The sequence below is a fragment of the Oryza sativa genome, chromosome 8 (assembly GCF_034140825.1).
Source record: "Oryza sativa Japonica Group chromosome 8, ASM3414082v1".
In the NCBI taxonomy this organism is placed as follows: domain Eukaryota; kingdom Viridiplantae; phylum Streptophyta; class Magnoliopsida; order Poales; family Poaceae; genus Oryza; species Oryza sativa.
In genome coordinates this window covers 12913467-12926846 of record NC_089042.1, presented here as the reverse complement: position 1 = coordinate 12926846, position 13380 = coordinate 12913467, and the positions used below count along the sequence as shown (strand labels likewise).

General features: G+C 45.4%; 1 protein-coding gene across 3 annotated transcripts; it reads right to left on the bottom strand.

The window, feature by feature from the left end:
- Positions 1-5164: 5164 nt before the first annotated feature.
- LOC4345231 (pentatricopeptide repeat-containing protein At5g65560) lies at positions 5165-9938 on the bottom strand. Of its 3 annotated transcripts, XM_015794723.3 has the most exons (4): positions 6548-9918; positions 6290-6443; positions 5616-5716; positions 5165-5516 (listed from the first exon to the last, which is right to left on the bottom strand). In XM_015794723.3, exon 1 carries the CDS (start codon positions 9481-9483, stop codon positions 6727-6729), a length of 2757 nt encoding a protein of 918 aa, XP_015650209.1. In that variant the 5' UTR covers positions 9484-9918; the 3' UTR covers positions 5165-5516; positions 5616-5716; positions 6290-6443; positions 6548-6726. The 3 variants fall into 3 exon arrangements, with proteins under 3 accessions (XP_015650209.1, XP_066159475.1, XP_066159476.1); XM_066303378.1 differs by lacking the exons at positions 5165-5516; positions 5616-5716 and adding an exon at positions 6147-6211 and having other exon boundaries at positions 6548-9938; XM_066303379.1 differs by lacking the exons at positions 5165-5516; positions 5616-5716 and adding an exon at positions 6147-6195.
- Positions 9939-13380: the final 3442 nt, after the last annotated feature.

Sequence of the window (13380 nt, the reverse complement as noted above, 5' to 3'; positions counted from 1 at the left end):
GGGACGGGGAAGCCCGACCCCCGGGCATGTAGGGGGCGCCGTCACCCTACCTCAGGCCTGACCCCCCTCGGGGGGAAGGCCACGTGGCAACCAGGGGCAGCCTCCTCCCTATGGTGCTGATAGCCCCGGACCCATATCACCGACACAAATGGTAGTATTCTGATTCTCTATTGTTTCAGTCGCAATAATCGATCTAGGTTTGGCAAAGTTCCATTTTCTTCTATTTGCTGGTGAAAAAATGATCTTATTTAGTGAAAAAATGATGTTGCCATGCAGGCATGCACCTCCTGCAAAATAAATCAGGGTAGAAATGCAGTATATATAAATAAGTGTATGTTTCCCATATTCCAATCTTTGTGACCTAGATAACGGTGAAGTGTGCCTATCCAATTGAATCAGCATAAAATGTGTTTATGTTTTATGTGTGATGGTTGAGAGAAACTCAGTCTTTAATTTCTCCATCCGACTTATTGATATGAAGTACATGTCTAACAAGCATGTCTACAAGAACCTTTACAGGCCATGAATTGAAACACCAAAACAGTTGACATAGCGAGGTGTTTATGTGCTAATAGAATTTCTTCTTACCGATTTATGTGTTGTTATTGCAGATTGTCCCTCTACTCAAGCACATGCTGAAAAATCTAATTCAAAGTAAGAATTCGTTTAATCTCCATGGACTCATTTCCGTGGAATTAGTTATTGGCTAGGAGGAATTGGATAGTAGTTTGAGATGTTTATGAAAAATGAATCGATTTATCATCTTTTCCTGGATTGCCATTTCGCTAGATTTCTTTGGAGATCTATATAGTTCTCGTTTATATTATACCCTCCACATAGTATATCTCATATGTTTGGGAATTGGCTTGTGGGTGTTAATAAAAAAAATCAAGGAACTTATACTTGATGGAGCTTCCGTTATTTATTGGGCTCTCTAGCTTAGTAAAACGAAATGGTTTTTTTGATAGATCACCTTCAAAATCTTATTTGCAGGATTTTTTCAGGGTAATATATTGGCCCAACTACAAAGGCATGATGATCTTATCAAGCTAATAAAAGATGTGTGTCGTAAACTTAAGTCGACGATCATACAGCTCTTTGCCAGTTTCGCGTGAAGATTCACCAATAGAATTCAGTAGTTGTGGAGTCTTTACCTTGTTTGGTTTTAATTAGTTTGTTTCTACTTTTGGTTTCGTTACTTTTGCTACATACTCACTTTGTGAGTTTGCTTTTGTGTGAACTTTGTAATAATTGGCTATAACTTTTTAGCAAAAGCAGGGATGTTTCATTACATTATCTGAAACAAAAGCTATTGTTAGTGCTAACTTCCATAGAGACCAGCAACTCTTTTAGCTAAATGTTTTGTAATTTATGTAAATTCTTACTTTTAAACGGACTCTGTTGATTGATGATAATCAAAGGGGTGTTGACTATGAAGATTGATCCTAGGAGAAATGGAAAGGAATATTTTTGCCTTATGCGTGCTCTTAGAGTATTCTCCCTCCGTTTTTTAATAGATAACGCCGTTGACTTTTTCTCACATGTTTGACCATTCGTCTTATTCATCAAAAATTTTATGCAAATGTATAAGATATAAATCACACTTAAAAAGTACTAAGAGTGATAAAACAACTCATAACAAAATAAATTATAATTACGTAAATTTTTTAAATAAGACGAATAATCAAACATGTGAGAAAAAGTCAATAGCGTCATCTATTAAAAAAAAGAGAGAAAAAGTCAATAGTTCATCTATTAAAAAAAAGTATATGTCAATGCGTGATTTTTTATGTGGGTACTTTTGTTGGTTTAGCTACATTGACTATGTGCTTGGATCCCTTCAATTATGCACATAGTGCTCACTGATGTGCTAGTTCGGATGCCATGATATTGTTGCATATGTTCTTCCTATCTACTTATATTACAGTGCCAAGAAAGTTGGTCATCAAAAAATTTCAAGTGGATGGAAGAAACCAATGTTTCTCTCCGTGGTTGAAAGGAGGATCAAGATCGATTGCAACGCGGCGCCTTCCAGCTGAGCTCAGAAAACACAATAGATTCCCATTGCCTCCATGATTATTTTGTATGTGTTAGTCCACATGGAGGTAATGAGAATTGTAGAGAATTTCTTGCACTTCTCATAAAACACAACCATATTGCCCATAACAGATATCTCCTGGGAACCACAGCATGGAACATGTGACTTACAGAAGCTGATAATCTGGCAATGAGAGTGACCTTTGTCCAGCAGCATAACCGGACGTATTCGATTGCAGCTAAAACGTCTGAGTCACAAGACATTCCATGCAGCTTTGGATGGTATGAGCCTTGTCCATCCATCAGCCTGAAACATCAATTCTTACATGGTGAGCTTGCAAAGAACATATACCATTTCGGAGGTCGAAAAGCCGACTCTACACAGCAAAGCCAGAAAGCGGTGCTCGAAGAACTCAAGGACTTCTTCATCCATCAGGATAGTCTGGGTCAATGACGAGGGTTTATACTACAATGGGTTTAGTTTGGATGATCTTTGTTGGGAGGAATAGGCAAAAAAAAAAAAGCACGGAAGAAGAGCTACACTACTACTCGCTTGAATGGGCAGATGCGGGATAAGCCATTGAAGCATCTGTTGAGCCAGAATCGATTCGGGGTGCACGGAGAACTCAAGTTCCAGCACCGTAACAGGAGGCCTGACTGTTACTCTCAGTCACCATATCTTGTTCTTGACCCAAAAGAGCATCAGTACTATCCCAATCACAATGGCAACAGGGGCATACTTGCAAATAAGGGCCTGAAAACCATGAAGGAAAGCCTTGTCACAGACATGAAAACAGGTGAAGTGGGTAAACTGGTAATGCATATCAGGTGTTTGTTATGCTTAACAGTCCACCAGTGATATGACGAGATAGGACATAGTAGCGCATGAGAGATTCCCATATCCCATGTGCATTGGTGAACATAATTTGGGGGTATGGCAGGAATTCATATGGTCAAAAAATAAAGGATGTAGACATGTTCTAAGCATTATTGTGTTAAATTGATCGCAGCAAGACCAACTTAGTTGTCGACTCCTTGAGCACAAATTCCCCTTTTTTCTCCTCGAAGAGCAATGCAGGTAAGGAAATTTGAAGTGGAGTTGCTGGAACTAAGCAAATACAATTTTATGGATTTTGAAAATAAATTGCAATTGCCCATCGATCATTCTACGAATAAGCCATTAACTAGCAGAATTAAGAGAATGAGTATAAAGAAAGATATCATGAATGTAAGAACCATACCGAACTTAATAAAAGCATATGGTCTTGCAGCAGTTTCAATTTGGTTGCCATTGACCCTCTCAAATTCATTTTTGAGATCTTCTAAGTACTGGAAAGCAAGTTTCTTCGGATAAGAGTGGTCACACATTGTCAAATAGCACACACGGCCCTCAATGATGTAACTGTTTGGTTAAATCAAGGTGCAACAAGTGTACCACAAATGATTTTCACAAGGCAAACAGGATGAAAATTCAAGAAAGGATTAGTTTCTTAACATACGGCATTAGTAACACAACTTTCCTGGCATCTTGGTGCCATTAACATCCAAGTATATGGCGAAAGGCAGATGATGCATATAGGGCATAGAATATACAAGTTCCTGCTGATGCAAAAATTGGGAGAGTGGTAGACCAAGTAAAATGTCTAATACAATACTTATTACTCACCAATTCACTCCCCCATAAGCAGCAAGAATATGTTGTCAATGGAATGAGCAGTTAAATTTAAAATGAAGAGGAAAACTAAACAGAGTGTGTATGCATCAACCAACATATCTAGTTGGAATCATTGTCTTTGCTGCTGCAATTAAAATTTGAGCCTAAAACCACAAAAAGGGTAACCATGAGTTAATCTTTTAAGAATTGGCGCGAAACCCCTATAAAAAATCATGAGGGAATAATCTTTTTCAACAGGAACTCTAAATCTGCAGATAGCATAAGAATTAAGGATACTGGAAAAGGTACGGCCCAGTCTCAATTGACATCCTTGATGCTTCATGTTGCCCTTTCGATAAGTTCTTGAACAACAGTTTAGCTTGCTGCTTGTAGAAGTCAGCATCCTTCAGATCCCGACCATCATCTAATCCCTCCACTAACGGAAGGCCATCAGTAACACGTGCTATCATTGTCAGCTTCACCATTTTGGATATGCAGCGTGAAATGAATTAGCATAGGCAATCTGAAAGTGCCACCTGCATGGTAAAGCAGATAAAGGGTAGGAGATACATTAGGCATGTCCCACAGTCAAACTTAGCTGCAAAGTTTTAATGTTCAGTGTGAATTCTACTTATTGCAATGGGCCAGATCTAGTTTTGGAGAAATTCCATTTTAATCACTATGTCTAAACCGGAGTGCAAATAGTACTATCATGGGATTCATTATCCAACTTCTCAAATAGTACATTAAGCTTCCTAGTTTCAGAGGGCAGACACAAATACGCAATCCATACGAGAGCCAACAGGAATGCATGATGGTGATCAAACAAACTGCAGCAGAACAGGTGGAAGTCGTCTGAACTTTTGCATTCTTCAATCAATCATTATCTACACATGTTAAAAGCCTACCACAACCAATACCAGTGAAACTTTAGATTATAAAATATAAGTGCATATTCGGACTTTGGTATTCTTAAGCTTGACAGGAACACCAAGAAATTATAAACTAATCATACGCTCTGCACAACACTAGTGAGACTAGTAACAACAATGTTACGACCAACCTAGAAAGTGCAGAAACCTGACCAAATTCAGCCAAAGTAGATAGCAAACAGTCTGTACCTATAGCCCTACAGAACAATTTCCCTGTAACACTACAACACAGCAGCCCACTGATTTCTGTAATAATAAATTGTCTCTGTTGTATTTCATCAAGAAAGTATCCAATAGAAATCCAATCCATGCGTTATTCTGTATCAATACACAGACTATGTACGATACGACATGAGAAATCACCACTTTGCTATATAGCCATATTACCATGTTTTTTTTAAAAAAAAATGATTCAGCGTGTCATCTTTCTCTAACTATAACAGAACACGGTATAAACCTTAAATAAGAATGCCCTAGATTTTGAGTGTGAGAACTTCCTAGTCTGTGCTTGCAAATAGAAAGGAAGATCATGATTGCTTACTTCCTGTGTGATTGATCATGATTGCTTACTTCCTGTGTGATTGATTATGAATTTATTCAAAGCATTATAACTCTAGAGATGATGAAACCTCTCTCGAAGCATTATCACTAGAGATGATGAAAACTCTACTTCAAAACTCTCCATCAAAGCATTATTACTGGAGATGATGAAAACTCTACTTCAAAACTCTCTCCATCATGTGCGACGGTGTGTTTTTCACATCATCCTTCTCTCCCGCTTCAACCATGAGGACATGGGTACCTTAGTACTTTCCATGCCATTCATGCATCCGGGGTGCAATTCCTCTTAACAGCTTTCTTCCCTTCTAAATGATGTCCTTCACAACAGAACGCTACAAGGTGAAAAGTGGTTTGTGTACTTAGATAAGCTGCTTTTCATAGCTGTATGGAGATAGGCAATATGAAAGAGAACTAGAGAAGAACACAATTACCGGGAACATAGAAACTGCGTTAGTGAAATCTTCTTGCTGAGATGCTTATTCAAGAACAAGCAAGCCTTCGCATAGAGTTCCCTTCCATTGGTTGTTATTATCTACAAAAGTACAAAAAGGGAGAGCTTGATGTCATCATCTGTTGTTAGACTTTGTCCCACAAAAACTGTATTTCTAATCACGTGGGACCCAGCAAGTAATTTAAGAATGGTAATTATGTGAGTTAATTGTCTCAAAATTCCTTTTAATCAATTTTATATATGGAATGTATGCATGTATGGGGTTCATTAAATAAGGTTATTGTGGTCAATTGTCTATCCTCCTAACCTGTCCTAAATTAGCTAGAATTTCAATTTTTATGGGATAAAGGTAGTACAATCTGAAGCAAAGTAGCACAGACAAGCTGACAGATGTGTGGACTCAGAAATCCAAATGCTAACTAATCCTTGCTATAGAAGGCCTGACCTCATCAAATGAGCTCTGGTAGCAGGTAAATAGCACCTGGCATCACAACATGATTACTGCTCCCACTCTCAGACCGCAAATGCCAGCCACTCACAAATGAAGGTTGAATCTGCCACTTACTCCATGCAGTTCTGTTACGTCAATTAAATTACTACCAATCTAACCAAAAGCGTTATAGAACAGAAGTAAGAAAGGGCTCATCATCTTACGGCATGGCACCCAATGTGGCGTTGTGTGTCCTACAATCCCACCGTGGCTCCAGGTGACCTGGAAAGACTTGAACAGAAGCACTGTCCTGTACACGATGTAGAGCATGTAGCCCTCTTCACCTTTGTGATACATCCTGCTACATGTTTCCATGACCTGCACATAGCAGCGGAATCAGGCGGACACATGGTGCATGACCCAACCAAACCAGTTAGAAGAAAAAGTAATGCATGTTGTAGGTTACATGACATCCAGTTTACCGTGTGTAGATATATGGATTTGATGTGGATAAACTGGATATCAGATAGTCCTTCAGTAAAAGGAACAAAAACTCAAGATTGATGAGCCCACTTAAGTCTTCCAGCCAGTATAGGTCGGCAGCTTGCTTATCACAACATCCACCATGCAGTGCCTAAAGTTCAGCATAATCCAACAGGTGCTACCTCTTTTTTGATGCCTCCCTAGCCAAAATGGTGTATATATGGAAGCTAGGCATGTAACGTCTGGTTTCCATTATGTGCAGAAATTCCATGCACAAGTCTTTGTATCCATCCCTGAGCAATCCATCGATGAGCACTGCCTGTACAACGTCATCAGGATTCCAGGTCCTCATGAGCATGTTTTCAAAAGTAATCCGGGCTTCCTTTCTTCTGTGTAATTGGCATAAAGCACATATTAATTCTTTATAACCATTAAGGTGGACCTCACAACCTTGAGTAGACATATGCTTAAATACGCCCATAGCAAGGTCAACGTTCCGGACTCTCAAGAGTGAGCATAATAAGGAATTATATGCCTCCTGATCTGGGCATAAACCCTGACTAATCATGCTTCCTAACAACTCATTTGCCTCAAACCATCTCCCAGCTGTACTTAAGTTTGAAACTAGTGCATTCTGCACCTGAACAGATAGGCCAGGATCCAGTTCTGCTAACTTAGCAGACATAACTGACACAGCATCTTGATCAGTGGTTTGATAACCAAAACTGCAGTTTGGAACTACATCTGGCAAGGCAGCAAGTCTCTGGTCAGCTAATAGGTACTCATTTTTCAAGCCTTTAATCAAAACACCATATGTCCACAATGTTGGTTGGCACCCAGCCTTTATCATTCTTCCAAGAAAATTAAACGCATGCTCAACTTTCCCTGACATGATATATGCTTCAATCATCTTAACATAGGTAATTTCATCTGGAATGAGCCCGTGCCGCTCCAATTCTGCAAACAAATTCTCAGCTTCCTCTACCTTGCCTTCTTGACCTAGAGCGCGGATAAGAGAACTGTAGGTAAGAAGATTAGGCAAACAACCCTGCTCAATCATCTTGTTGAACATTTCAAGAGCCAAAGATGTGGAACCATTTTTGCACAGCCCATCAATCATTGCAGTGTAAGTGACTACATTTGGAAATATCCCTTCTTCAATCATCACTTTACATAGTTCCTCTGCACCAGAAAAATTATTCTGCTTAGTCAGACCATGAATAAGAACGTTGTATGTCTGAACATTTGGTCTGCAACCACTTCTCTTCATATGTTCCAACAATGATGTTGCAGTGTCCAGTTTCTCATCCTTGCAGTACCCATCTATCAGTGCAGTATAGGTAACTTCATTGGGGCATAAGCCATCATCCACCATTTCATTGAACAATCCAAAAGCCGACTCCATTTTGCTTATCTTGCAAAAACCACATATCAGTTCGGTGTAAGACCACTCGTCAGGTTTACATCCACCATCCCTCATAAGGTCTAGAATCCTAAGAGCGCTTGTAGTATTTCCTGAGTCACAATATCCTTTGATGATGGTGTTGTATGTTACAAGATTAGCTGAATGTCCTCTCTGCAACATATTGTTCATCACTAACATTGCCTTCTTAGGATCACCAAGAATGCAATAGCCCTTAATCATTTCATTGTATGTCACGATGTTTGGTGAACAACCATTTCTGCCCATCAAATTTAAAACAACAAACGCATATTTGATTCTCCTGTTCTCAACCAGAATATTAATCAAAGCATTATATGTCACTGTATTAGGGAACACACCATCTCTAGACATCCTATGAAACAGTCCAATGGCCACTTTCAATAAACCTGACACACAAAGACCACTGATAAGTGCCGTGTATGTATACACATTTGGTTCACACCCCTTATTTTTCATATCAACGAACAACCTCCAGGCATCTTCATAGCACCCCATGTCACATAATGCAATAATAGGGCCAGTACAAGTGTGCGCTGTCGGCAGAATACCATGCAATATCATCTCCCTAATCAAATCAAATGCCTCGTTAACCCTCCCACTATCACATAACCCATTGATTAATGTCGAGTATGTTACTGTGTTTGGCTCACAGCCCTCCTTAGCCATCTGGTTGAAAACCTGCAATGCTGAATCCAAGTCATGTTTCCTACAGTGACCAAGAATCATGGACGTGTAGGTGAACGTGTCAGGGCTCATCTCGGATTCGAACACCTTCTTCATGATTGTCTCTGCATCCGCTACATTGCCATCCTTGCACAATGCATTGATTACAGCATTGTAGATAAGTAAATTTGGCTGTACACCCTCGCTCAGCATGCGGTGGTACCTGTCCATGACGGCAGCAGTCATTCCAAGCCTGCTCAGATGGATCAACAGGGCGCTATATGCGAAGAGACCCATCCTGAGGCCGCTTTGGCTGAGCATATCCAGGAAACTCATCGTCCTCGCCATCGCCTCCTTGCTGTGGCAGGACTTGATCAGGTGGATGCGCGCGCGCCCCGCGGCAGCATACCGGCGCGCGTCCACAAGGCGCCTGGCGAGCGCGGCGAACGTGCCCGGCCGGTACGAGTGCGAGCGCTCCCGCGACAAGAAAAGCAGGAGGTCGAGGCCTCGCGCGGCGATCGGGTGCGACTCCGCCACGGAAGCGGCCTGCGCGGGCGTGAGGGAGGCGAGCGCGGCGCTCCGGTGCCAGTCCGGCCGCGCCAGCGCCCGATGGGCCCTCCTGATCAGGGCGTCGTCGCCCGGATCCTGATTCCTCCGCCCGCTAACGCCCCCCGGGTCCACGGGAAGTGGCCGCTCAGATCCTAGGCCCCGAGACGAGGAGGAGAAGGCGGAGACGAGGAGGACGAGCGACCTCAGGCGGGCGGCGCGCGGGGGAGGCCAGAGGGGGCGGAGACGAGAGGGAGGCAGCGACTGGAGGGGCGCTGCCATGGGGAGGATGAGGAGGTGGCAGGTGGCGGCGACGAATGGCGGAGGTAGAGGCCGCGCGCGCCGTTTCGCCGCCGCTCCGCTCGGCGCCCCGCCGCCGCCGCTCCCCTCCGCCGCGCCGCCGTCGTCCACGGCTTCCGCCCCGACGAGGAGAGGTGGAAGCTGGGGCGGCGTCGACTGAAGACCTCGCCGGCCTCGCCCGTTCCCCGCTCCCGCTCCGCTGAGAGCCCCGCCGCCGTCGCCGCCCCGTCGCCGTCCTCGATCCGCCGCCGCCGCCCTCAATCCGCCCTCGATCCGCCGCCGCCGCCGTCGCCGCTCGGGCCGTCCCGGCGCTCGCGCCTCGCGCCGCCCGACCGCTCCGTCGCCGCTCGGACCGCCGGCCGCCGCCCCTCACCCCTGGCCCGAGTGGGGAAAGAGAGAGAGAGAGAGCGGAGAGGAAGATGAGAAAGGAAAGAGAGAGAGAGAGGAGAGAGGGGAGGATGAAAAGGTAAAAGGGTTAATTTGATGAGTAAATTTGATTGGTGGCACAGAAATTGTCCTAGTACCAAAAAAAAATGGCACAGAAAATTTATGCTTTCATTTGAAAGCACAGCTCCGTTAAAATCTTCTGGTTTATAGCACTCCCGTCTCCTTTAGATATAATGGTGGAACTAGGGATGAAATTGCCCTCACTGTCCCACACCAGAATACACCGATTTCCTTTCCCTCGTTCCCTTCTCTCTGTGTGCTCTCTACGGCAGCGGTGGCGCCTGCTCGTGCGGCATGACCACTTCGTCGGCTACCCGAATATCGGCCATCCACGAATAACTGCGGCGGCACGGGTGCGGCGTCCAAGCCCAGCAGCGCGGAGCTCGTCCCAGCGGGCACTGTCTCCCATGGAGTCCTCGCTGACGCCGATGTCGCTGTGACGCCCAAAATAGCAAGAACAAAAGAAATGCGAAAACAACAGTATCGTTGGTTGGCTTTGAGCAAGCAACAGCAGTAGCAGCCAGCCAAGCCGTGCAGTCCCCATCCAACAACAAAGTCGTCATCGTCGTGGTGCTTGGCCTCCTCGAGCACCCAGGCGTAGGTGTCAACAGCTAGTACTACAGAAGGCAGTGAGGAGGTTCGGATCCAAAAGCATGGCGAACGGGCTCCGACGATAGCGGCGCGGTCAAACGAGCTCGCGACCGTAGAGACATGGTTGCGCGGGCTAGATGGCAGCCATGGCAACGTGGCCACACGGGATAGACGGTGCCGTGGCGTACGGGCTCGCCGCCATGCCGTCGCGCTTGGAGAGAAGCGAACAAGGCAGCAGAAGGAAGATGGTGAAACAAAGGTCCTTTTAGTCTTTCTGCATTCCGATTCCTTTGACTAATGGCTAAACTGACAGAAGTGCTGTAAAATCAAAAAAAATTGACGGAGCTGTGCTTTCAAACGGAGGCATAAATTTTTTGTGTTATTTTCTGGCACTGGGTGAATAGCTGGGCTATCAATCGAATTTCCTCTATTTTGATTCATGCCATTGCAAATGTGGCTATTCAGAAAAATGTCATTATAATTCGACTATTCGTAACCGTGCCACTTCAATTTTACAAAATTAAAGCCATGCCACTGTCATCACCTTTTCCATCCATCCTCTTCCTTTCCGTCTTCTTCCTCACGCCGCTCGGGTTCGCTGGCACTAGTGCTAGCCATTACTACAGATGGGCACGGAGCTGATCCACGCGCGCGACGCCGGCAGTGCGGTTACCGTTGCGCACGACGTCGATGGATGGGTTCACGCCGCCGCCGCAGCTACCTCCATGTCCTCGTCATCTGCGCTCACCTTCGACGGCCACGGCGAGGAGCACAACGCAATTCGTGGATGGACATGGACATGGACGCCCACGCCACCGAGCTGCAACTAATCGGCCATGGCCTGACGGCGACGACCTCCTCCTCCTCCTGCTTCAGCTCCGGCGGTTCCGGCGACAACGGCATGGTGATTGTGACAACCACCCCGAAGAGCGCTGCCGCCTCTGGTTCGCAGAAGCGGGCACGCACGCCGTCGTCGCCGTCGCAGGGAGCAGAGCTGCTCGAGTACTCCAAGAAGCAGCGCGCCAACAACATGGAGACACAGAGCTCAACTGCCAAGGTACTACATTACATTGCATCCATGTCGACGATCTATGAACAAAATGTTGCAGTGTTCATCAGTTGGAGATGCAAGTTCTCCGACGAATTGAATTGAACTGAACGCATAATTGTGTTTGTTTTGGCATATGCAGAGCCAGCACGAGAGGAAGGAGATGCGTGAGAGGATTAGCGAGAGGAAGGAGACACGTGTGCCCATTCTACTCGACCTCTAGCTCTGCGCCGCCACCGCCGCCGACCGCGCCGACTCCGACGAGGCCTACGTGTTTGAGGCCAAGACGGTGCGCCACATGGAGCTGCTCGTGTAGATTGGAGGTGGCCTCGCCACCGGCCTTCGGCGTGGGCCGCCGCGGCGTTGCTCGTGACGGCCAGATGGTGCGGCGGTGGCGACGACGACCACGAGCTCCTAGCCCTCATCGATGCCTCCAAGGTCAGTAGTAATGGCTAGCACTAGCGCCGGCGAGCCCGAGCGACGTGAGGAAGAAGACAGAAAGGAAGAGGATGGATGGAAAAAGGGGACGGCAGTGGCATAGTTATAATTTCGTAAAATTGGAGTGACACTGTTACGAATAGACGAATTGTAATGGCATTTTTCTGAATAGTCACATTTGCAATGGCATAGATCAAATTAACCCAAAGTAAAAAAGGTGGTACGGGTGGGTCCAACCACAAGCAACTTGCTACACTTGCAATGTGGGTGTAGTGTCTTTTGGAGTTCCCAAGCCTACATGGCAGCTGTGGCATTGCAATTTGCTAGGACGCATTGCTACCGCCCTTAGGGTCGGAGAGACGGTGGCACCCAGGTGCGCCCGGCTGATGCTTGCCACTTGCCATTTGCAAGAGGTGTAGGTCGGTCAAGTGCAGTATCTATGATCCGTTACCATCGGACGGTCATTTTTTCCATCTTTCTCCTCCCTTTTGTTTTTCCCCCAACTTCTCTTCTCCATTGACCACCAAGCGTTTGTTACTAGGGTTTGTAAATTTGTCGAAAATCACTCAAACTTTGAACCTATATCCAACTCAAATATAAATTTTGATAGGATTCAATATAATTCTGAACGAAACTCATAAATTCATGTAGTTCAATGGGGTCGTATTCTAAACTGTTCAAACTTGTAAACCCAACGTGAGCCGCCAAGAGTTGTGACACCATCTCCCTTGTACACTGATGTCATGAGGCGATAAGGTCCAAAATGGAGAGAGGTGGGGTAGCAAACCATGGTGTATTGAGAGGTGAGGGACAAGGTGATTTTGTGGTCAGCAAGGGGTAGTTGTCGTCCAAGCTACGGCGATGTATGGTCGTACGTTGGTGGTGGTGGAACATTGTATCGCCGCAAGGGATACAATTGAGGTCGAGGGTACCGTGGTGCAGTGAGAGGTGGTGGACATGGTGATTTTGTGGTCAACAAGGGGTGGTTGTCGCCCAATCTACAGCGATGTATGGTCGTACGATGGCGGTGATGGAACGTTGCATCACCGTAGGGAATACGATGGAGGCCGATGGTACCGTGGTTGCCATGCTGAATGAAGAATAGGTGGTGGCTTTAGAGCGAACTGGCATGGAGAAAATACTAGCCAACACTTCCCGGCGACGGGCGGAGTGTCGTCCGCGATCGGTGTGGCAGGGACAAAATGAGCGGCGAAGGTTGTCGTGCCTGTGGCACTGACAAGTGCCATGAACGACGTTATTCCCATGACTTCTACTACGACATGGCTTTCGGCAGGGGTTGATAGTGCTACTACTTTGCTTGCCTTCGTTGGTGGGAGGACATGTAAATGTCTATG

Excerpts from the sequence above, each read along its gene's own strand:
- LOC4345231 (XM_066303378.1), bottom strand. The coding sequence starts at position 9,483 with ATGGCAGCGCCCCTCCAGTCGCTGCCTCCCTCTCGTCTCCGCCCCCTC.